Source organism: Pseudorasbora parva, chromosome 12 (assembly GCF_024679245.1).
Source record: "Pseudorasbora parva isolate DD20220531a chromosome 12, ASM2467924v1, whole genome shotgun sequence".
NCBI classification, from domain to species: domain Eukaryota; kingdom Metazoa; phylum Chordata; class Actinopteri; order Cypriniformes; family Gobionidae; genus Pseudorasbora; species Pseudorasbora parva.
This window is the reverse complement of record NC_090183.1, coordinates 13,206,998-13,232,948: the sequence shown is the minus strand read 5'-3', so window position 1 is coordinate 13,232,948 and position 25,951 is coordinate 13,206,998. Positions and strand designations below refer to the sequence as shown.

Below are 25,951 nucleotides of genomic sequence, written 5' to 3'. Positions count from 1 at the left end.
TGCATTTCCCACATGTACACCTTCAAAGACAAAAATACGACGATATAATTCAAGTATAAATATGTAAATAACACAAGCCGCTAAGCATATTATATAGTTAGTGTATAACTTGTAACTTACCACATACAGACGTCCTGCTCTAGTCGTTTTTGCTGCTGCTCCTGTTCAACTGCAACCTCTGGGTCTGATTCCGGATCATAGATGTATGGCTGTATCTGATTAAAAGCCATATTTTTTTTTTGAATAAAGTTTTTTTTACCGCTGTTAGGGATGACGCTCGACTCAACACACAGCGCGCTGCTGCACACGTCATTATTTAGCTCCGCTCACACGACACGCCCCCACCCGCTCGGCTTTTTTCGGAAAGACTCGGAACAGCGCATCTTTCTTATATAATTATTAAAAAAATAAAGACTTTTCGGAGATATGCAGGATGCAATGCTACTCTATAGGTACTCAAGATTGACATGACACTGACTGAAACTGAGTGTTTCACCCCCCCTTTAACCTCTTACACTGGCCAAGTTAAAATTACCTATTTTCTTAACTTAACTTAGTTAAGTACAGTTAAGTAGAGTTTACTTAATTCCATTTGTGAAAATTACTTAAAAATATGTGTGCAAAAACTTGGAAAAGAAAAATAAATGTTCAATGTACCAGTTAGGATGGAACCAGCATCTTAGTGGAACAAACACAATTTTTTTCAATATAGTGACTCTTTGATAAGCCAAAACCTCCTAATATCAGTTTATCAATAAGCACATTCTACTGTTTTATCTGTTTTTCAGTCTCTCTTTTTCCTCTCTCTCACTCCTTTTTGTGGGTCTGATATATTGAATCCCCAAGAAACAGACTTTGGTTGGGTTTTCTGCTTTCACGGATTGACCCTTTTTCATTTGGAATGTCAGATTGAAGTATTCTCCTGCCTTTGAACTGAGGCCTTGTAAAGGTCGGATCAGGAAGGATTTAGCTTTAAAAACAGGGCCCTGTTTGATGCTGGGTTATAGAGCAGAGTGATACAGCCTGACTCTAGCCTGAGATGTTGAGTTTACAATGTGTATGTGAGTTTTTACTGTCTCAGGTATAAATCTCCAGGAGTAGAGTGACGCTCAGAAAGTTGATCCATCTGCATTGTGTGTATCAGCATCAGGGTAAGGTTAATGTTTTGAGGCTGTGTGTGTGTGTGTGTGTGTGTGTGTGTGTGTGTGTGTGTGTGTGTGTGTGTGTGTGTGTAGACTTTTCAGAGTTCTCTGTGTTATCTCAGCTGCTTTGGTGTCCAGTTTCTCCTTACTCAGCAGGGGGCTCCCCATGTTATTTAGAAGAATCAGACTGTTTATATAGACGCACAATATTGTCTATCCACCTATTAGAAACACACTTGAATTCAGATTTTAATTGTAACTTTAAAGTTATTAGCTTTAGCTAACAGATCATTTGCATTTATAGCTTTTTAGTTCGTGGACCCAAAAATGAAAATTATGATATTTACCTTTATTGGAAACATGTATGACTTGCTTTGTTCTGTGAAACTTGAGATGAGTTATTTTGAAGACTTTCCAGTCTGCACTTTTCCTTACAACAGGGGTCTTAAACTCACTGTCCATATTTTGTGGCCCCCTACATGACATCACAGTTTAGTGTTAGTGTTTTTTGTTCTGAAAAGCATCTTTTTGCGGAGTTGTTGCGTGTGCCGCGCTTGCCATGCTTTCTGCCTCACTTGGTGTGTGTGAGAGAGAAAGTTAGCTCGGCCCTCCCTCATGCAGTATAATTGGTTGACACCGCGTGATTGACAGGAACAGAGGCTGATCAGACATTCGAAACGAATGTGGTCTAACAGTGCTCAGATGGACAATCAAATCAAAGTAGGCGGCGGGGTTTACATTCTCTTTTAGCTTGTGCAGTCTACACACACACACACACACACACACACACACACACACACACACACACACACACACACACACACACACACTCTCACACACACACACACACACACACACACACACACAGACAAGCGCGACAGTCTATCGCAATGCCGTTGAGGAGAGAGACTGTTCTTTCTGGTGAAATCACAAAACTAAATGCACACACACACACACACACACACGAGAACATCAGTCTATCGCAATGCCGTTGAGGAGAGAGACGGTTCTTTCCGGTGAAATAACAAAACTAAATGCAGACACACAAATGCACACAAAATGCAACGTGTCCAAGCTCTTAATGTACAATCATCGATTAATATTTTAATGAAGAAGAAAACTACATGAGAGCAGATTTGAACTCGGAAGATTTGAGGCAATTTACTAAAAGTCTACTATAAGACCACTGAGGAACTCAAATATAAGCAGCAGATGTACGTATTTATTCACTCATGCGAAGAATCTCGGGACTAATAATATATTTGACGCAAATTAATGCAAATATTGTTTGCAAATAGTCCCAAAGATGATTTTCCAACTAGAATTAGACCTAGAATTTCGTTTACTGTTCTGTTTGACTTGGTTTTAGCCTTGCTTCGAATTAGTCTATTATTTTAAATAAAAATAAAAACATTTGTTATTTCAGTATTACATTTAATTTCTATAGGCTATATTTTAAAAAAATCAAGTAGGCAAGAGAAGCCTATATGAGCCATTCATGTTCAGAAATGAATGTTCAAATTCAGAGGAACTGTTCATTTTCAGAAAAAAACATTCATGTTGAAGAACTGTTAATAATAAAGATTGAGAAAAGACTGGATCAGTTGTGCTCTTGTTTTTTTGTGGAATATTTGATGCGGCCCAGCCTGACCCAGAGTCTACCTCCACCAGCCCCCATATAAATTGAGTTTGAGACCCCTGCCTTACAAGAGAAGGACAATGGATGAAAACAAAACCCGTCAAATGGAAACTCCACAAAATAGTCTGTATGATTGTCTTATACTCTTTAGTCACTATACCATTCAAAAGTTTGGGGTCTGTAAGATAAGTCTCTTATGCTCTTATTTATTAAGTACAATTTTCAGCATTTTTACTTCAGTATCACAATCAAACAAAAAGGGTTCTAAAATAGATGTGAAAACTGTGGAAACTAATCCTGAAGGCATTGATTAGCTGGTTCAGGTGTGTTTGATTAGGGTTGGAACTAAAATCTGCAGGGCAGTGGCCCTCCAGGACCAAATTTGCCAATCCCTAGTTTACATGCATTAAAGATATAAAAAAAAAACACTTACATTTTCTCATAATATACATTGCACATCACCACATTTTTCAATGATTCTCAAATGACCTGTTGGATGAATCATGCTGCGTCCCAATCCGCCTACTTATACTACGTGCTAAAAGTATGTACACTTTTTGTGAAGAAAAAGTACATACTTTTTAGTGTGTAGCAGAAAAGTATGCACGCTTTGGGATCACCGTTTAAACTGCCCTGTCAATCCTCACAGTTCAAATCCTTCACATTGTTTCATTTCCTAACATATCGGAGAAAAATGTAGCCGCTCGTTGATCTGCCATTCGTGGGTCTTAAATGCAGACTTTCCTCATGTTTTAATGTTCCTGTCGCAGTTTTAATATAATGATTAATTTAAAAGTTAACGGCCAAACGTATCATTACAAAAGTTCACAATGCTGCTGCAGGTGAAATATAATGTGGACAACACTGAATAAATATATTTTTGTCAGGTTAAATACTGATAATTGCACAAAACCCCTTTATCTAAACCTCTCAACTTAACCGTCTGACTCGCACATCCATCATGTTTGTAGTTTTTTAACGCTTTTTATCCGTGTTTGTAGTTCTAATCGAATCCTCTTCCAACTCACAATGGTTTGTGGGCAATATCAGCCGGAAATAGTAGTCCATCCGGGTATCTTTGGAATACTCTTTTCAACATACTACGATTTGGGACATACTAATTCTATTTTCGAAAACTATTTAGTATGGATAGTATGCGAATTGGGATGCAGGGTCAGTCTCTCTAAATCCTGAGAGCCTGCTCTGCTCTGATTGGCCAGACAGTCCAGTCTGTTGTAATTGGTCTACCTCTTACAGCGAATGTCAGAAACCAAACACCCATTACCATAACTGTTCTTCAGGCTTCCTAAAGCTCATCAATTGTACTCATAGTAAAGACAGTAACAATGGCATCAATTTTACCATATCAATTTGAGCGTGAGTCCGAGGATGAAATATTGGAAGAACTAGTTATTCAACCAAAACCTCAATTGCATGAGCAGGATGTTTCTCAGGTAAACGCTACATTATGAGTTTTTGTAACTGTAATTCCTCACCATCAGCATCAACATGTGTATGTCCATAAAACAAATCGATGTGTATATTGCTAATTTATTGCGGTGGATGTGCAGGAACTGTAATAACTGCACCAATAATGGTTCACACGTTTTGCAAAACAAATCTAGCTCCATCCTTTACTTTTACTTAAAGGGATAGTTTACCCAAAAATGAACATTTGATGTTCATCTGTTTACCCCTAGGGCGTCCAAAATGTAGGAGTGTTTGTTTCTTCAGTAGAACACAAATGAAGATTTTTAACTCCAATCGCTGCTCGCAGGGATGTCACGGTACCAAAATTCCAGTAGTCGACACCAGTATCATAAAAATTGGACAGTAATCTTTTCGGTACCACAGCAATTTTACAACATTTTTATTAAATTCAATGAGTTTATTATTTATAATAATCAATATAAGTAAATAATACATACACATTTTAAAGGCATAAGCAACCATCTAGGCATAATTATAATTATTAGTAGAGGTGCATTATTATTACATGGATTTCTCATTAGAGCCTGCATGGATCTGTCAAATGAGGCATCTACGTAAATATTTCTATGATCGGTATTTTGAACTTCTTTGCCGGAAGTAATGGCGCTGGGGAATACTAGATGAGATTCGTATGTCTGTTTTTTTACATTCTTTTTTTACAATTACACCCCATTGACATGCATTACACGAGCAACTAGGGATGTCACAAGTACTGGTACTTTGGTACCAAGTCGTGCTGAAATAAAAAAAATGTGACGATACCAGCATTTCTGTAGTACCAACTCCCGCGTATATCTGGTTCCCGCAGCTGCGTTCAGTCTCTTCCTTGTTAATCTAAGCCCAGGATTCCAGTCTGTCACAGAATATAGTGTCTGTGAGTATTAAACTGTAAAATACTATTTAAACATTTCTCCTGCATGTTCTGCTGTTCTGTGTGCATGACTGGCGGCGATGCGCGGGCGCGGGCGCGAACACAGACACACAGGCGCACACACAAACACAGACACACACACACACACACACGCTGTCTTTGTAGTCTCTGCCAACTGCCGTGTGTCACTATATGAGGACACAAACGCACGAACCATCACTTCATGAGAATTTACCATTTCATTTGAGAAAACGGTCATTTCATTAACACAGACACTCAAAGCTCTTCACGGCAACCTATCAAAATGAAAATTTGGAGTATCGTGAAGAAATTGACAATGTATTAGGCTACTGTTGTACATTATTTAGCTAATTCTCTACACTGTAAAAAATTTCAAGTGCTTTCAACGAATTATTATTTAGTAACTTGTTCCACAGATTTTTTACGTTCACTCAATTTCGTTTTAGAAATCGTTTCCTGAATTAACATTTTTTCATTGGCTCAAACTTGACTTCAACTTTAAAATGTACGTTTACTCAACCCTTTTTTATAATTAATTCAACGAAAACTTTTTGATTAGGGGGTTCATTTTTAAATGGTTTTAATCATTACTAGAAATTGCAGTGGAACTAAAATGCATGTAAGAACGACAGCCAATCTAAATAGACACAATTTTAGGTAATAAAAGAAAAAAATGCATTTATAACAAGCCTGAAAGCTTTTAATCATATTCCCTAAATCACCATAAATATGCCAATCAAAATATGTTTAAATATATTAATTTTAAATGCTAGCTAATTAAAAACTGCTGTCTTCTAAACTGTATTAGCTTGGGATTGGATCTCTTGATAGTGTGATCTTCTCTGAGAATGTTTGAATTCCAGTAACACGAGGCTTAATCTCATTACCAAAACACAGCTGGCCATGCTTTCAGATGTGAGCTAATCATGGATTACATTCTTTCAAATGCTTGAGCAGTTCCAGTGGTGATAGGTCACCATGTGAATTTAAGACTAATCTGACATTTATACCATGGCCTACATGTCAGGTAAACACAACATGCACATGCTACACTGAATGGCTTTTAGAGTCAGAAACCTCCTGGACTGCTGCTGGAATTCTGCCGTCAGGAAGAGTTAGGTTATAAATGTTAAAAATGTGAAAACTAGAAGATAAAAGAAGCTGAATTACTAAAGGATGCTGATGCGGAATCATTTAACAGTTAAAAGTTGCCGTAGGTTAGGGATGATTGTTTTTATCTGGCTAATAACACAAGATGTTGTTATCCATCTGTTTTTGCATGTCTTACTTTAGGGACAAATACCTTTTGTTAACCGTTTCCATTTGAGTTTAAGAGTTGCATTATAGTCATTGGACAATCTGGAAAAAGTTGTGCTGTTCAGAAAATATCAAGTATAATTTATACATATAATATTATTACTCTTGTAAATTTAATTTGTGACAATTTGAATTGGAAAAAAGCCTCTCCCCCAACACAATTTGCATTTGTTTTTAGGCTATTCAATTAGAATAGTGACTTAGAAATAGTGCAAAATCTTCAATGTGTCTTCATTTTCTTTCCAATTTAATTTTCTCATAACTTTTTTTGTATATTTTTTTTTTCAAAATCCTGAAATTGCTTTTTTCCAGGTTTCAATAAATTTTGATATTATTATTTTAATATACATTTTAAATCAAATATATTCTTGTAATGGCAAAGCTGAAAGCATCATTACTCCAGTATTCAGTGTCACACGATCCTTCAGAAATCATTATACTGTAAAAAAAATAAAATAAAATAATTGGAGACCAGAATTTTTTTTTTCTTTTTTTTTTTTTTACAGTGTATGATTCTGAATCGCTGCTCAAGAAACATTTCTTATCATCAATGTTAAAAACAGTTGTGCTGCTTAATATTTTTGAAGAAACAGTCTGCATTTTTTTTGTTTTTTTTTTGGAGTCTTTGAATAGAAATGTCAGATTTTTTTTTAACTTAATTGTTATATATATTTTACTCAATTTATTTTGTAATTTAATACATCCTTCCTGAATGGAAGTTAATTTCTTAAAATAACAATGTGAACATGCAAATTTGTTAAAAATAATGTTTGTTTATTACTTCTCCTGTATTACTAATCCGTACTATACTTTCATCTTTTTTATATAGGCTAGTATAACATTACAGAGAGACACAAAACCACATTTTCCTGTTTTCAATTATCTCATCTCTGCCTAATTGTCATGAAAGTAGTATCAGAGTAAAATACGACCTGAATATTTCTTTGTGAGCTTCACCCATAGCCTTGTTTCCCTTCCTTCCTTATTGTTGTCTTCCTACTTCTGTCCTTGCCTGTGGTGTTTTTTTAAATTTCCTGTCTGAAGAAATGTTCTTTGTATTTCTAGACGGTATCATCTGGGGTTCAAGTTAATTGTCCTTGTTTTCCTCTACTGTACATTTTCGATTCCTCTCCATATGTTGGTTTTCTTCTTAATTTTCTCTAAAAGTTGAGCATTTTTCACTTCAGTTAATCGCTGTTTCTTACGGGGATGCTGAACTCATGAAAACGCCAGCATACCTGATTTATGCCACATGCACATTAAGAGTCCATTTTCAGCAGCATGAATGTTTTTTGTTTTTTTTTCGTGTTTTTTTTCTTCTCTCTGGTTCAGTCTGTCCACATTTGACTAAATATAGGACTCAGCAAGGCCTCCGTCCAGCTCCAAACCCTCATTTCGACTGAATTTATATTCTGATAAATATTTGATGTCTGATGAATGGAGTCTCTGGTTGGTATTTTGGTCAGGCCTTAGTGTTATGAATGCAGAGCTGTAATTATGTCAGAGCTCTCTGGAGTAGACTGTCATTAGTCAGACTTGATTTGCTGGGCTGCATTAAAAGGCGACCGACCACAATTCTCCAATAAAAGGGAAGAAGAAAGCCATGCTGGTGATTTTTCCACCCTATGGCCAATGTCACATAGTCTCAATACTAGAGTGAAACTTAATACTCAGTCAAGTATCCTTTAAATGATGATTTTAAACTCTAGTGAAAAACATCTTTTTAAGAAATAAAATGCAAACAAGAAGAAGTCTTAGTACAAATAGTCTTTCTACAACAGAATTGAATTATTGACAAAGCTGTATGAAATACCAATAATCTAATGTTAATGAGACATAAAAACTCCTTATTTCTTATTTGTAATTTTTTTTAACGTTTTAATTGAGTGAAGTAAAACTGAATGCACTGCATTTTGAAAATAGAAATAAATAAATATATAGATTTATTTATAAGCAAATTTCCATATGTTCACAAATTAAAGAATCTAGGTTTTCCACAAAATGCTTATTAATAAATTAATTGTGATTTAATGTGTTTATCTATTAAAAGTAGGGTTGGAACCCGGAAATTGATTCCACTTATCATAAGATTCCTCTTATTGATTCTTTTTGTGCATTTTAATTTAACCCTAACCCATTTTAAACACATGTGGTAACACTATATTGGATCTGTGCAGCTCTTAAAGTGACAGAATCCATAATATTCCTGCTGCCGTCGCTATATGTTAGAATCGTTAATCGTTAATTCAAATGATACCCAACCATAACTAACTGCAACAAGAATGTAACAGTAGAAGTAGGGCTGGGCGATATGACGAAATATATCGTCTGGACGATAGAAAATGTCTATCGTTTTATATAAGGCTCTATCGCTTACGCCACGATAAGGCGTTTATGGCAGAATTTTACGTCAAGATGCACCTCACGCCACGGCATGCCCATGCACGCTGCAATACATAAACAAACATGAAGGAAGACGGTAGTAGACACGGTTCAGACCAGGGTAATTCTCAGAGTAATTATGCCAGAATAGTGGTATAAGCGCTCAAAACAAACTTCAGACACAGACGCTGCAACAGGCTTTTACGCGTGGCACACCATATAGCCATATATTGAAATATTTTAATGGCAGGTGTAGGGATGGCGAAAACTAAACATTTTCTTGACCGACCACCGAGCCTCATTAGCCGGTTGAAACCGGTTAACCGATTAGTTTAAAATATGCTGCGCTATTTGAAATAACAGCCGCGAGCCGCGCTCCCTCTGTCTCTCTCTCGCTCTCTCACTCACACACACACACACGCACTGTCCTAGCGCTGCCGCCTCCCTTCCACTCACGTCACTTTTTTTAAATCCCCCACAGCGCGAAACACGAGTCCCGCAAACGCGCCGCAGAGGAGCTTGTTTGTAATCAGAGGACAAATGGCTCCTTAGTTTCGAAATGGTTTGGGTAACTTACAAGGTGATCGCGTTGAAAATAAAGGCGTTTGTCTAGCGTAAGAAGCTCATTTGAAACATTGCCGCGGCTAATTTAAGAAAATGACAGCTCCGAAGAGACGCCGCTTTAGTTCGAGGTAGTGCTAACAATAAAAAAGAAAGACGATCAACACCTTATGTGTTACCACTGAAATGAAGATGTAATATATTTCCAAATGTAAGCCCATCTTAAGCGAAATGCACGCTTCATCCTGTCGTCTGCCCTGGCTCTAACCTCGAGTGTTTACTTTTTGCAAACCTTGTGAGCGCGCAAACCCAAACGCTGTGACCTCGCGCCAAATGTTTTTATTGGTTGATTAAGTACAAACAGGCGAGTTATGAAAAATTGAGTGCGAGGGATATGTTCACTGCACAAAAAGATTTTGGAATGAGACGGCCAACTGTAGTAGCGTTTAGTCCACTGTCTATAATAGACTAATTTAGAGATCACTTTTTTATTTATTTTAACAGACAACTTTGATCGGTTAACGTTGATACGGTCAGCCATCGGTCAAACAGTCATCGGTTAACATCCCTAGGCAGGTGTTAACTTTACCAACAGTCTTGCTTTAAAAAAAGGTTCTAAATAAAATAAAAATGTAGTCCATACTACCTTTATTTGTTTTGTATATCATTTCAAACTGCATTTCCACATTGCAATTTTGTATAGACTATTCATAAACTGAATTAACAGAAAAATTGCTATATCGTTATCGGGATATCAAATGAGCTATATCGAGATATGAAATTTTGGCCATATCGCCCAGCCCTAAGTAGAAGTAGTAAGGGATTAATATATATATATATATATATATATATATATATATATATATATATATATATATATATATATATATATATATATATATATATATATATATATATATATATATATATATATATATTGACCTATGACCTTTTCCTTAAATTAATATTGATGTAATCTTCAAGTCTCAGAATGAATATCCATATTTTATACTGTACATAATAATATTGCAATGCCTGCATTTGCTTTTTTTTACATTTCTTATGTTTTTCTTTCCGCTACAACATTTAAAATAGCTAGAATTTTAAATCCATGTATCCTGAAAAGTAAATTTCTTCGATGGCCATAGACAACCAGGCCATTCTGAATTCTTTAAAGGGGTCATGAACTGGCTTAAAAAAAAGATTTTTACTGTTGTCTGAGGTCAACTTATGATGTTTGCATGGTTTTTACATTTCAAAAGCATCATAATGATATTTTCTACCCTGGTTTTGAGTCTAGCTCATGAATTTTTTTGGTAATGCCACATTGAAGGCTTGGTAGTACATGCACTGCTATGATTAGATAATAGTTTTGCAAATTATAATGAGCTTCGTCTCCCTTACACGTGAGGAATTGTTTTAAAAAACTTCCAATGTGGAGAAACGGCAACTGGAATGATTTGCCCACGGGCTTAAAAAATGTCTTTATCAAACAAATACAATGATTTATCTCTCATCCACCCTCAATTAATTGGAATGTTATTTTTTATAAATTCAAATTCAATAACCACAAACCATGCATCACACACACACACACACACACACACACACACACACACACACGCACATGTCGTGTTTCCATGTTTAATGGGGACTTTCCATAGACGTAATGGATTTCATACTGTACAAACTGTACATCCTATCCCCCTACACTGCCCCTGCCCCTAAACCTACCCATCACAGGAGACATTCTGCATTTTTACTTTCTCAAAAAAACTCCTTCTGTGTGATTTATAAGATGTTTTCCTCATGGGGACCTAAAAATGTCCCCACAAGGACAAGGATTTCGGATATTGCCATCTTTGTGGGGACATTTTGTCCCCATAACGTAGGGATTACCAGGTCGCACACACACACACACACACACACACACACACACACACACACACACACATATGTATATCGAGATATTTTCTAAACTCGATATGGATTTGGACATATCGTATATATATATCGATATATTGTTTATATTTAATTCTGATTCCGCCACTTTGCTTGTTTGCCTTCTCTGTGCTGCGCCCGCACGCCTCCCACCTCGTTGCTTTTGTTCCCCCTCGCGTGTTGTCTCATTGAACACGGTGGCGTTCACAACCAGCCAGGTGAGGATAAGTTATCATGTTGACAAGCGCGTGCGCTGTTCAAGACTCAGTTTAGAGACCATGATTTTCCTTTTAACACAACTGCTTGCTAAAATTCATAAAGAAATATTAATGTTCATAATAGTTAAAATCGCAATTTTCACCCACAGTCAGGTGATTGACACATTGTCAGTTTATGATTTGTGTCTAACTGATCGCATGGTTTTCGGTTAAAATGTCAAAATGATCGCATATCATTTGAAAACATTTAAAAATTATTGTAATATCATTATTATTATTATTATTATTATTATTATTTTGTCAGCTTTATCACTGGATTATGATGAATAGGTCTATTCATGTTTTAACCAAGAGGGAAATACAAGACATCCCGGGTGTCCTATGAGACAGTGCTCTTCTGTAAGTTCTGCTGTAGCCTAAGCCTATCATATAGCCTACCTTCTGACATTCATATTTCGTTCTGTAACTGGAAAAGAAGTGAATATACATGATGAGGCTCTCAGTCACGCTTTAGTAAAGAGTGCGACATCTACTGTTTGAATTTTGATACAAATTTAACAGGAAGTGGTGTTATGACAAAATAATTTTATTTATATCTCAGTCATGCCCCCATCTTTCTGCAGAATGCTTAGTGTTTACTTTAAGTTAGCTATATGTATTATTTTCTTTCACAGTTAAATTATTATTATTTATGTAATCAGGGAGCTTTTTTTTTTTTAAATGTCGCAAAAGCACTTTGTTCCTACATGAACTGACTACCTCTTTGCACTTCAATAAAAACAAGAATTTGTGGTATTTGGCATATTTGTTTTGCTGTAGTTTTTAGGGAGTTATTTTTCCTGTAAAGATATCGAAATATATATCGTATATCGAGATATATTTTTTTGCTCCATATCGCCCAGCCCTAGCCAGGGCCCTGGCCCATACATGTTTGAGTCTGATCACAAATGACAATAAACCGACAACACCTCAAATACAAATCCTGTAACAGCATGGAAGCATTTTAAATATCACATTATTTAAAAAAATGTACTCGCATAATTGTTGCATCATTCATAATCCAGAAGCTACGCCATTGTTTTTAATCTCATAATTTCTGCAAATCCAGTCTCTTGCTTACAAACAAATCCACAGTGAAATAAAGGAACAAATGTGAAATGTCTTCCTCACATGAGCTGGATCTTCTTTAAAAAATAAAGTTCAACCATGCATATTGGAATCCAAAGGAAGCTGAAACAGGCCATACCTTTTATTGCTTGAAAGTTTGATCCGGTTTAGTTTCATGTAGGCCTGTTATTTATCTAACATGCCAGGCCCGAATCGGTGGGCAGAGCTGCAGAATTAGGCATTCTTCGTCTTCTGTTGAGGCAGCTTTTCACTCTCAGACGTCACGGAGACGCACATTCGCAAAACGATCGTTTGATGAGCCAGCTGTCATTAAAACCTTTTTTTTAACTAACAAGGAAGTTTTTAGCTCTAAAACTTAGGATATTCTTAATTTTATATACATCAAGAACCCAAGGGAAAGTTGATTTCTCAATTCATGACCCCTTTAAAAAAAATAATGCGTACGCAGTATACTTTAGAAATGAAACAAATACTTTTACAAAGTAAATGTCCCCACAAGAATGGCAATATATGAAATCCATTTTTGATCGCCATGAGAAAAATGGCTTGTAAATCATACCAAGTTATGTTTTTTGAAAATGTAAACATGCAGAAAGGGTATGATTAGGGTTGAGAATAGAATATACAATTTGAGGAGATGTATATACAGTTTTTACAGTATGAAAAACATTGTCTATGTGAAAAGTCCACATCAAACATGGAAACCCAAGGTGTGTGCTTGCACTGTTCCTTCATGTCAGAGGGATGCATGCACGTCTATAACCTCTTACATAACTGTAACCATTACAAGAATGTATTAATGCAGTTAGTTCTAAAACTAAGTAGGGATTAGTTTTCAGGAGAAAAAAAACTTGATCTTGATGTCATCAAGTTACCTTTTTGTACAGTTTGTATTGTTCTACCAGAAAGACTCAGAGGGCTGTAAAGTATTAGCAGATGTTAGTGAGCTACAATGATTCATTTTTAGCCGTATAGAAAAGTTATTTGGCGTAGGCCCCCTTAGTCCAAATCCTGGGGGATGCAGATTCGGCTGATCCTGCTTGAAGATGAAGACAGGGTTGGAGCCAACCCCTGATGGGTGGACAGGGGCCAACCTGTTGGTGGTGGAGAGAATGGAGGGGAACGTCAGCATCATCAACTGCGGACGTGAAACAGAGAGTTCTGTGCTTATATACTCCAGGTGTCAAGCAGTGATTGGCCAGACCTATTAGTATTTTGAATGACATGGCATTAGAGAATTCCTGTAGAACTTGCGCTAAAAGCAATCATTTCTGTTGTATTTTTTAGTTGAGCTGCAAATTAATGTCCAGTTTTTTTAACCGTGCAGGCAATAGTTTACATTTTACATTCTCTGTCCATCATTAATCTTTCTTCAAAATGACCGCAGGGATGTCCTCCTCATAATATGGCAGGCTGTACTGTGAAAGGCTGCATTTCTGTTGGCATTTTGTTTAAAACCAGCATAGCTTTTGGCAAGATCAACAGTAAACCCTGTTGCGGTAAGAGGAACTTCAGGCATTGTATGTTTGCTTTGGAATGTTAAAAGGACTTAAATTATTCTCCGCTTTCTTAGAAAGGGCTTATTATAGAAGGAGAAAGATGTATAGTATTACTGTTGGTCATAAGACGGTCTTAGTAGTTTGTCTGTATGTTTGTATAGTGGTTTTGAAGGCTTGGGTACAAAGAGCCATTGGTAACGATATCTAACTAATTCGATTTATGACATCCAACTGGAAAGCATGCAGAGCTGTTTTTTTTTAAATTATTATAATGAGTTTCACAGCTCATATAGTAAATTGAGAGCTTAAGAGACTCAAAAAGTCCTTAATGTTCAATGTTTATTATTGCGGTTAAAAAAGTGATGCCTTGAAAAGATCACTCATACAGGATTCTGTGCTTTTAAAGGGGTCATGAATTAAGAAATCCAATTTTCCTTAATCTTTTAACACATAAGACACTCAAAACTTCCTCATGTCGGGGCGTGCCAACATATAGCGTAGTTGTGCTTCGGGCGTCCAGAGTTTGAGTCCCGGCTCGTGGACCTTTCATAATCCCGTTCCCCTCTCTCGCTCCAACTCATAAAGCCAAAGGTTTTCTTGAAACCAAGCTGCCAAAATGACTTCTTTCAGATTTTGTCACATCATTGTGCAATGAAACACGGCCTCTGCAGAAGAACATTAACCTCTTTAGCTCCGCCCACCGATTTGCATGTCAGGTAGTAGTAAATAGGAGATGGATGCAAACACAGGATCACTCGAGCAACAAAACGATAGAGATGCCTCTGAGGTTTACAAGACGTTTTGCATTGCCTTCCTTATCATTTTAACATTAAGATTATCATTAATATTTAACATTAAGAAAGCATGCATTAACTTTATTTTTAACCAGATGGTGTCAATAAGACACTTTTTTTTTCATTTTTAATCTGTCATACAGATAACTCTGACCGTTGAACCAAACCAGGTATCTGATTGTAAATGAGATAAGGATGAACAATAGCGTATAAGAACAGTGTGACAAAATATGGTACATTCATTCATAATTTGGTTGTGTTTACACAAAACACCGTCAATTATGACTCTGGAAACTCCAAGTACTTAAACTTTATTTGCCGCAACCAAAACTTATAACGGTTATGTAATATGCATAAATGTTTTACATTGTTGGAAAATGTTTCAACTTGAATGTGACACGCTTATCAAAGAGTGGGTCAAAAACTAAATTAGGATGTATTTTGATGTATAAATATTGATAACATTATAAGTGGACCTCGTAGAACATTTAAACAAATGCAGTTCATGAGCACTTAAAGAACGTTCATATTCAGTTTTATTTTAACCGGCCCTAGTTTTGTTTTGGAGGTCACCTAGGTTTACAGAAAAACAAGCAGAAAAAAAAAAAACTCTTTAAAGGTCCCATGGCATGGAGTTTTTTGTATTATTTTATAATGTTTCCTGAGGTGTACTTATATTGTTAGTATGGTTTCTACATCCAAAAAATGTCATAATTTAGAAAAAATTTTTTCCTATACTGATATTAGCCCTCTGGCATGAATGCTCTGTTTCAAGGAGCGTGTCTGCTGTGAGACTTCAGTGAAAACACCCACTGTTGTGATTAGCTGACATGTTTGCATTTGAAATGAGTATAAGATTATGTGGTGTAGGGGGCGTGGTTTAGTGAGGCGAGCAGCACTGCCAGTCCAGAGAGAGACGGAGAGCTGGCGAAAGATTGCTGAGAAGGTGTTATTGTACCGATTTGTTGAGAGCGCTGAGAGCGTGAGTTTATTTTGATTATATCGGAGAACTCTAAATAAACACACGTGAATTTTGCAACGTTATTTCTCTCACAAAATGCTTTCACCACAACTAACAGCAAACACGACATTGACATGAATACAGTAAGAGCTTCTGTTGAGCAGATTAACAGCGTCATTCATTATTACAGCAGTTTGGACAAGTGTACACTGCAGCTATATGTGTGATTGACAGATCCGAACATTATAAAGAGTGTTCTTTGATCGCTCTCTGTAGTTTAATCATTTAAATAACGATGTAAAGTTGACCATTTTAGTCACTGGCTTGATTCACTGATGCATTACACTTAGGGCATCAAGGCAGCCAGCGGCGGGAATACCATTGTCTACTAATTCTCTGGGCCGGCAAAGCAGATGAAGCGGAGATGACCGTTCCTGGTATGACGTCATAACAGGAGAATTCAAGACCAGCTTGTCTGGGCCGTCATTTTTTCAGAGGCATTGAAAGACTGCTTGAACTCGGTTTACACCGATCAAAATGTCTAGCCACTTTGGGACAACATTCAGGCTAGGGGAACTCATATTAATGTTGAAAAACCTCAAAAAATTAACATTTCATGCCATGGGACCTTTTCATTTTCTTATAATATCCATTGCATCATCACCCATTTCTCAGTGTTTGAAATAGTCGATTAAGGATTCGGTCTCTAAATCCCTTCATTATGAGAGCCTACTCTAGTCTGATTGGTCAGATGGCTCAGACTGCTGTGATTGGTCTACCACTTACAAAGAAACAAAACTTACATTACCATTTGAATTACAGCTCTAGATACTTCCTCTGCAATTTTATACAAAGTGATACAAACAGTGTCGTTGGTTTTACTGTAACAATTGAAGCCCAATTCATCCTTTGGAATTTCAAGCAGAGTGGTTTTGCTTTCACTGTCAGAAAACAGGATCTTTTTGATATGTCGACAACATGAACCAAACGCTTCTACGTCTCAGCTACAACTACAATTTTTGAGGATAGGTCAAAGATGTTATTCAAGGGCAGCCAATAAAAACCATAGGTTGACATTATGAAAATTGGTTACAAACTATTTATGTCCATGCAGGAAGTAAGACTGGAATTACTGACGACTTATTTCAGACTGTTAAGAATTGGTTCTTTCTGTTAGGAGACAATTTCTCAATATGCTGAGCACTTTGATAGCTTTAAAACCCATTTATATATATTTACAAACAGATGTACATGAAAGGTAATATCCAAAAAAGCATAAAAATGGCACTTTAAAATTTATAATAATAAAAAAAAGTCTAATCAAGAATTTGCCTTTTCTAATTTTTGTTTAGGAAACCCATCTCTCAGCCCCAGTTTCCATCACAGAGTTCAGGACGAGGAGATAAGGGTTCTTCAGAATCATGGCAGTGGGCCGCTCCCAGTACAGCCATACCCTGCAGAGGAGCTGCTGAGACCGAGTTTGACCAGAGGCGTGTCTGTCTCCCTCCCTTCCTCCCCACTGCTCCCTCCCCGCCAACCCTATCTTTCACCTGTCCGGCCCAAAAAGTCACCAGGTACGTACGAGAGTCACTTTTTACCATGACGTATCACCCAATCAATTCCAGGTGTCAAGCTTATTTGTTATGTACAGTACACATCTATTCAGAGCTGATGAAATGTGCAGTTTAATGTAAGATAAAAAAAAGTATATCGGTGGGTAGGGTCTAATCTGTTGGTAGGGTCACTTCATAATATCTTTTATAATGAATGTGTCTGGCAGGTTGATATAGTTTAAGCAGTACCCTGTATTTCATATAGACACATCAGTCAAGAGTTCAGTAGCTGTGATTAATGTAATGCACAAACTGTGCCATCTGTAGACCAATGGTTCTCAAACTTTTTGACTCCATGGCCCCCCATGGTCTAATGCTTCAAGACCTCCATATGCTAAGATATTTAAATCTGTTGTAATTTTGACAAAGCTGCTTGTTTTCAGTCTTTATATTAGCAGAAACTAAGTGTCAGTTTATTAAATGTATAAATTACAATTTTGTGATTGCAGAAGTTTCAAGAACTGTATGTTCTTCAGTTAAAAATAAGTGTTACTTAGGGGTAAAAACTATATATGATTACAGTTGGTTTTATGATTTCTTTTATTTAATTTTAATTAAAGGGTTAGTTCACCCAAAAATGAAAATTCTCTCATTAATTACTTACCTAATGCTGTTCGACACCCGTAAGACCTCCTTTCATCCTCCGGATGAAATGTCACGTGATTTCAGCAGTTTGGCGGTTTGACACACGATCCGAATCATGAATCGATATACTGATTCATAACCGTTCGAAACTTTGTTTTGAAATCGGCCCATCACTATATAAGTCGTTATTTTGTTTTTTTTTTGCACACAAAAACTATTCTCGTCTCGTCATTAAATGATTGTAGAGCCACTGTAGTGAGATTGGCTTTGTAACGACGTCTTTAGTGCCTTTATGGGTCTTGAGAGAGGAAATGACATTGGTGTCAATGAAGGCCTGTCTGAGCCATCAGATTTCAACAAAAAACATTTTTGGGTGAACTAACCCATTAAGTTATATTAAATATAAAAGTCATCCTGTGTTCCCTGAAGCCCTAGCCTAACATGGTCATACTCCATTCTAGTCAGAATATGAGTATGATACTGCTCCATTGGGCTTTGATTATGGGGGCGTATTTCAACCGACACAGAAAGACCTCAATTGGATAGACCTACAACAGAGTTACAGAGTTTGCCGGCAAAGTAGTGGTCTTCACGTGTCCAAAAATTTGTATCCGAACCTGAAGAGACCCATAATGTGCTACACAGAACCGACCCGGACCCAGTGTTGTACCTGAACGAGTTCATTGACCGATAGTTCATGAACTCGTTCATATTTTGGGCAAACGTGAATTGAACGTGCTGTATTACTGCCTGATGAACGTTACTGTGAACTCGTTCATTCTGGTGTCTGTGAACGGCACACTCTCTCAGGTTAACTTTGTTCAATAGGGTGCCAGATTTCTATAGAGCCTTCCAGGCGAAATCCCGGCTAAAACACACCGTAAATGGGTCTTAATATCTAGCGGAAAAACACCCAATCTGGCAACACCAGCCACCAGTGTCGCACCGCCGTCCGCCGCATGCGTGACGCGTCATCAAAAAAAAAAGGCATGGAAGCGACAGCAGCATGTTGCAAGGAGTATGATCATGTAAAATAATTTTATGACAAGGTCGGTGAGAATGGGAGAAAAAAAGAGGGTTTTACTTTTCATGTAACTTGTTTGTTGAACCTGCCTGGTATATTTTTCCAGGATTCCAATATTCTGTTTTAGCATGAGGACAATGGAAAATTATTAAAATTGAAAAACGTTTGCACCTTAATGATTACTGTCCTGTTTAAAAAAGACCATTCACGCAGCACGTTTTTCCTCATGTTTTTGAGAATGTACTGTAGGGTTAAAAGCTGCAGCTGCTACAAGGTGTCCGCGGGGTTTTAAAAAGTATTAAAAAGTGATAAATCAAAATTGTCAAATTTAAGGCCATTAAAAGTGTTAAATTTGGCCTCAGAGGTATTATTTCTTTCCAAATTAGGTATTATTTTTTCAGACTATCAGGTGTCCTATTATATTGAAATTCTATCTGCGTTCGCGTTAGTTCGTTTAAATATGGGCTTTAGCATATCTGGGCACATAATCAAAGATCTTTCGTCTCCGTCTCGGCGTATGTTTGACGCTGACGTCATATTCAGCGGCCGTTCGGCATCATCTCAGAGCACTGCGCGCTCAACAGAAGTGGCTGGCTTACGGTTTATTTTAGACTTGCTTCAAGGCATATCTTCAACGACTATCCTCATAACAGCAATCTTAAATGATTTATATAAAGTCTAAAATGAACAAAGAGTTGTGAGAGAATGAGGCGCGATACATAGACAGTATAAACAGTGAGATCCGCGTGTCTGTCTGCTCTTAAAGGGACAGCAGCCAATAAAGCTTCCTGTCAGTAAGTTAAAGAAGGGAACAGAGAAAATAACTCGCTGCTCTTGACTAAATAACTTTTGTAGCTTTAATAAGGATTAACTATTTAATTTATAGTTTATGCAGTGCAGATTACATATAACTTTGATAACTTTATTAAATTTCTGTATATTTCCTAACTGTTAAGACAGGAAGGGCAGGAGTAAACATGACATTTATTATGGATTTATGTTAGCATTTTTTTTAGGTTTACTTAAATTAAAAACTGTTATATTTTTGAAGCCTAATAATGAATGTAAAAAAAAAAATCAGTAACTGTATTGATATCAGTAATACTGGCCTTTATTCATAAAAAGATGCCATTTAAACAAGTATTTAAAATATACTGTCTTTATGTTGTTTCTACATTAATTTGATTAACTGTGAAATTATTCTATTAAAAACGTACAAAAACTTTTTTTTATTGCGATTAATCACAGAAAAAATGTGTGATTAATCTAGTTAAAGTTTTTAATCGATTGACTAGTTTTTAGTATTTTGTTTAATTCAACAACCTATCACAGTTATAGAAATGTAATATTTGGCTCAGGTTTTGTTGTTGGGAAAAAAACACTAAATCATTTAATTGCTGAATTACCAATTATTAATGTAAATCAAATGTGTGTGCAGTAATGCTTCTCCTCAACCAACCTTTGTGAATGTTGAGATGTGTTTTACTGTGTCTGAATGATAACTTATAACAGATTTCCTCCTGGTATCGATACTAAATCTATTCTTTTTTGTATGTTATATGTGTCAAAATCTGTGTAAATAATAGAAAGGTCGCTGATTAACACTTGCAATTCAGTGTCGTGATGGTTTAAAAAAATATTCTGAAGGTAGTAAAAAAGGTATTAAAAAGTAGTAAATTTAACTTAAGGATTGCTGTATATACCCTGTGCTACTAGTGTGGAGTGAATGGACAGCAACAAAGCATTAAAGCTACAATGGGGAAATGCTGTCCCCCTCAATGATAATGTCAACCCTGGTTGGATAAGGATTCAAAATTGGATATGAAGATGAAATCTGACGCATAGCTTCATTGTTAAAACTGATAAAATAATCGCTGTCTGTGATTTCTATATGCGCTGTGGCAATAATTATGAAAAATAATAGCTCGCAGCAACATATGGAAAAAAAGAACTATGAACTAGTTCATTTTAAAATGTGTGAATTGAACTTTGAAATAGTTCATGTAGAACCTGAACTTTCCCAACACTGCCCGGACCCAACTATTATTTCAAACGCTGGACCCGGACCCGTGCAGAACTGAGAAATGCCAAAAATGCAGTACCCGGAACCGACATGGACCGATCTATTATTTGATAGCTGAAACTGAACCCGGTGGGAAGACATGGACCTGACTGGACCCGATTGTCTCTCATTCCACTATAAACTGCTCTTAAAAAGTCAATAAACAATAAAAACTATAAACTATAAAAACATTTAAAATATTAACAACTGATAGTATCTGAATGATAATAAAATAACATTGGCTACAGTATGACAGCAAAATAGACCGATCAGGCAGAACATTATGACGGGTGAAGTGAATAACACTGATTCACCTTTTATTGGGTGTGATATTTTAGGCATCAAGTGAACATTTTGTCCTCAAAGTTGATGTGTTAGAAGCAGCTGTGATGGCTAGACGACTGGTTCAGAGCATTTCCAAAACTGCAGCACTTTAGGGGTGTTCCCGGTCTGCCGTGGTCAGTATCTATCAAAAGTGTTCCAAGGAAGGAACAGTGGTGAACCGTCTCATTGATCCATGTGGGGGTGCGAAGGCAGGCCCTTGTGGTCCGATCAAACAGACAAGCTTCTGTAGCCCAAATTGCTTAATAACTTAATGCTGGTTCTGATAGAAATGTGTCAGAATACAGGACTTAAAGGATCTGCTGCCAACACCTTGGTGCCAGATACCACAACACACCTACAGGGCTCTAGTGGAGTCCATACCTCCATGGGTCAGGACTGTTTTGGGAACAAAAGGGCGACAATATTAGGAAATCATAATATTATGCCTGATCGGTCTATGATGCTTAATGTTGAATCGGAGCCATGATGCAAAAACATTTGAAAACCACTTTTACCCGTGTGTGTGCACGTCTTTTAAACCACCAAACATTGCTAAAGACAAGACCATAGATTAATTAACCTGCTCTGTGAAGATCAGAAGGAATCCTTCTTATTAGACAAATGTCAGGACCGTTGTGAGTCAAACGTCATGCTACAGTTGTACAGGATGTAGGTCAAAGCTAACCTTAAAATTCAGTGATTAGATAAAATGTACATATTAAGCTAGCTGTTATATAGATTATTTGAGAACTGATGAATGAATCGGTATCACATATGGTGCATTATGTGTTACGTTATCTTTGTGGTATTGTTAGTGCTTTGCTGATTTATAATGATAACTGAGCCGAGAGCTGCCAATCACATGGGAAGTGAAAAACTTGGCAGAAACTCGCTCATTATTCTGGGATGACTAGTGATTTTTCTTCCCACCGTCTTGCACCTCAGGTTGTGTGATTTATACCCACATCAGCCCTATGTGCTCCTGAATTAAATCTGTTCTTAATTAGAATTCTTGATAAAACAGCATTTTCTATAAGAAAACATTGAGAAATGTAACAAGCGCTGCAATTATTCCTTCCTGATTGACTTAAGATCCATTCTAATGTTTAAGGAGCAATTTACAGCATTGGTTTATAGTATTTTGTTTCGTTATCTGTCATTAAGTTTCCCCAAAGGGTCCTTACAGTTGGTTTTCTCCTGCTATAAGCATTTCCAATGGCAGGTATTCCTGTGCCTGCAATGCTTTGTCTGTTCCTATAGGTGGCGGTATAGACTTTCACTTTTCAACAAGTCAACTTGAATTAAAAATGTGCATATTCCAGGTCTTATTGTACACTTCATTCACATTATTCCAAAAAGGTTTGTCCTAGTAATGCAATTTTACCAGATGTGCACGAATAATTGGAAAAGTCGATGCAACACATTATAAATCTTCAGCTCAGCTCTTGAATACTAATGGTGATAGAAGTTAAAGTCCAAACTGATTTTTGTGAATGCTTCTGCTATTTCGTCGTTTTACATTGGTTGCCTTGTGGCCAATCAAAACAAAAGTCTTAAATTATAACGTTTATTTCTCAACAAGTGTGGGGGATTTATTTTTTGAAAGTGGTGAAGACATGTCAGTTAGTTTGCTATAGCCTTAAAAATGACTGCCAAATCTGTGCGCCAGTGGATATGTCTGTCCTTATTCATGTTTCAGGCTCCTGTCTGATGTTTGAGGCTTTGTATGAGGAGCCGCTGTGAAGTTAAATGGAACAAAAGTTCTTGCAGAGCCAGCGAGGGCTGTGCCAGCTGGCTGGCTTTCAGATGCTGAATTAACCCTGACACTGTATTTTATATATATATATATATATATATATATATATATATATTGAATCCATTTCCTTGCTGAATAAAAGTATTAATTTCTTTCATATATATATCAGCAAGGCTGCATTAAATTGATCAATGTTGTTGTGACAGTAAAGTGAAGAGAGATCCACTCCGTTTGATCAGTAAAGATCAAATGTGATGGTAAAGAAGACTTTACTTTGCTACAAAATGTCAATTTCAAATAAATGCTGTTCTTTGAAACTTTCTGTTCATCAAAGAATCCTGAAAACAAGTATCACAATTCCCCCCCCCCAAAATATTGAACCTTTTCAACATGGATGACAATAAAAAATGTTTCCTGAGCACCAAATCAGCATATTAGAATGATAATATAATTTGACACAGTACTGATGCTGAAATTTCAGCATTGCCATCAGAGGAATAAATTACATTCAAAATATATATTAAAATAGAAAGCAGTTATTTTAAATTGCAGTAATATTTCATATTACAGTTATTATTGTATTTTTGATCAAATAAATGTAGTGTGTAAGCATGAGCCATTTTTTAAATTTCAAAAAAATTATATAATAATTGTACCCCCTCAAACTTTAGACCGGTAGTGTATTTACTTTTATTCTACCCTTAATTTATTTACTTGATTTAATTCAACTTTATTTTCCTATTTCTCTACTCTAAGTACTTTTTATGCTTTGCCAATATTGTATATGTCAACAATCATGCCAATAAAGCTTGACTCTGACTCAGCTGACACAGGAGGAACTTCTCAGGTAGATTAAAATCATTACAGACTCCACATTTATTCTGGAATCTCTCTGGGAGTACAGGACAACCGATCACAACCATCACACACACACACAGATTCGCACACAGCTCTGCCCAGAGATTCAGATCGCCAGCCTCACAATCCCATCTGGAAAGACTTAACTGTCTCTGTATGTGTATGTGTGTGTGCGTCTCTCTTTCTCGCTCTCTCTTTCTCCTGCCTCCCTCTCTCTCTCTCTCTCTCTCTCTCTCTCTCTCTCACACACACTCAGTCTTTCTCTCATTGTTGCTCTGTCTCCAGGTTCAATCAGGACACCCAAATATGTGGAGAATCCTCGTGCTCCTGGAGATCCCATCACCTGTGGTCTGAGGAACAGGAAGAAGAACAATACTGGTGAGTACACTGTGTGTGTGCATGCGTGTGTGTGTGTGTGTGTGTGTGTATATATACACCAGTAGATCAGTTAGGAAATGTGTATTTTGTATGAACGATTGCATTAGTATATTCATTGATCTTTGTGTGAAAGGTTTTGTTACATTGTGGGGACCAGATGTTCCCACAACAATAGTCAAAAGATAACCAGACATGCACAAATACATAAATATTAAAATGCCTCCTTAATGACAATGCATGTCTGAGGGTTAAGTTTAGTCAATATAAAATATAATAGCCTCAGTATAAAAAAACATAGAATTCAGCAGAAAGTCCCCGCAGTCTTTGATTGAGATTTGCCCTTGTTGTTAGCTGAGGGCTGGTGTTTTTAAGATGTGGGGAGTTACATGAATTTACAGCTGAGAGTTCAGTAAATCCAGCAGTCCATTAAACCGCATTCCTCCCTCCCTCTGTCTCTGTTTTACTTTGTATACTTCTGTCTTCTAGCGCCAGTCTTTTTCCTGCTTGCACTCTGTCACTCTTTTGTGCTGCCTTGTACAGTATGTGTTGGTGTGCTCATTGATTTGTCATTTTGATGACGTAATGTTAGGATGGCAAAATTCAAATCTGCATTGTTAAATCTAATTGATCCCTGGAATGTGTGCGTGTGTGTGTGTGTGCACGTGTGGCATTTGGAGGTTTACAGGTGAACACCCAAAGAAAGTCACACAATTCTTGTTTAATGGACATACAATTGCAGAGTGGAGTTGGTCAGTGCAGTCCAAATGTTTAAGACCACTTGTTAACATATATTTTTATTTAATTATTTCACTGTTTTAATAATATTGTGTCACAAATGATGTAATGGGGGAAATTTTTTAAAGTTGATTACCTTAATTCCTCAAATGAAACCCTGTAGACGATAAAACACCGGACTTCTGATAGTGGTCTGCTCAGACAAATTAAGGCCGGTCTTAAATAAAGGAAGGGAGAAAATGTGTAAATAATTTTCTAAACGCATTTCATTTAATGAGCATTCAAGTAGATCGTAATGTACAGTGGGGTTGCGCCTGCCTGACCGACATCACGCAACCATCCTGATGCCACGCGCTCCGTTCTTGCGAGTGCGACACACACTAATCCTATAGAAGTTTCTTCTTTAGTTAACCTAAAAACTTTGCAGGGATTGTTCTGTAAATTAAATTGAGAATACAACTGATCCATTTATGCCATTTTAAATAGGCTACTGTAGTCTATGAGAAATGCCTGTGAAAATACCTTGTCAGGCAGGCTTACACAAATATTGATCTTCACCTCTCTTCATTTTTATAGCTACGTCTTAATCTGCATTTAACTTAAAATGTTATTTTGTACAAGAAAACAGAATATAGGCTTCAAAGTAAACTA

The 25,951-nt window shown here is 36.7% G+C and overlaps 1 protein-coding gene across 4 annotated transcripts in view; it reads left to right on the top strand.

The window, feature by feature from the left end:
• tanc1a (tetratricopeptide repeat, ankyrin repeat and coiled-coil containing 1a) overlaps window positions 1-25,951 on the top strand; it is a 115,849-nt gene that overhangs the window by 20,439 nt on the left and 69,459 nt on the right. For all 4 annotated transcript variants that reach the window (XM_067459213.1, XM_067459211.1, XM_067459210.1 and 1 more), the window contains exons 3-4: window positions 17,318-17,539; window positions 24,473-24,565. In XM_067459213.1, the coding sequence (XP_067315314.1) occupies window positions 17,318-17,539; window positions 24,473-24,565 (315 nt within the window). The remainder of the gene's footprint in view (window positions 1-17,317; window positions 17,540-24,472; window positions 24,566-25,951) is intronic.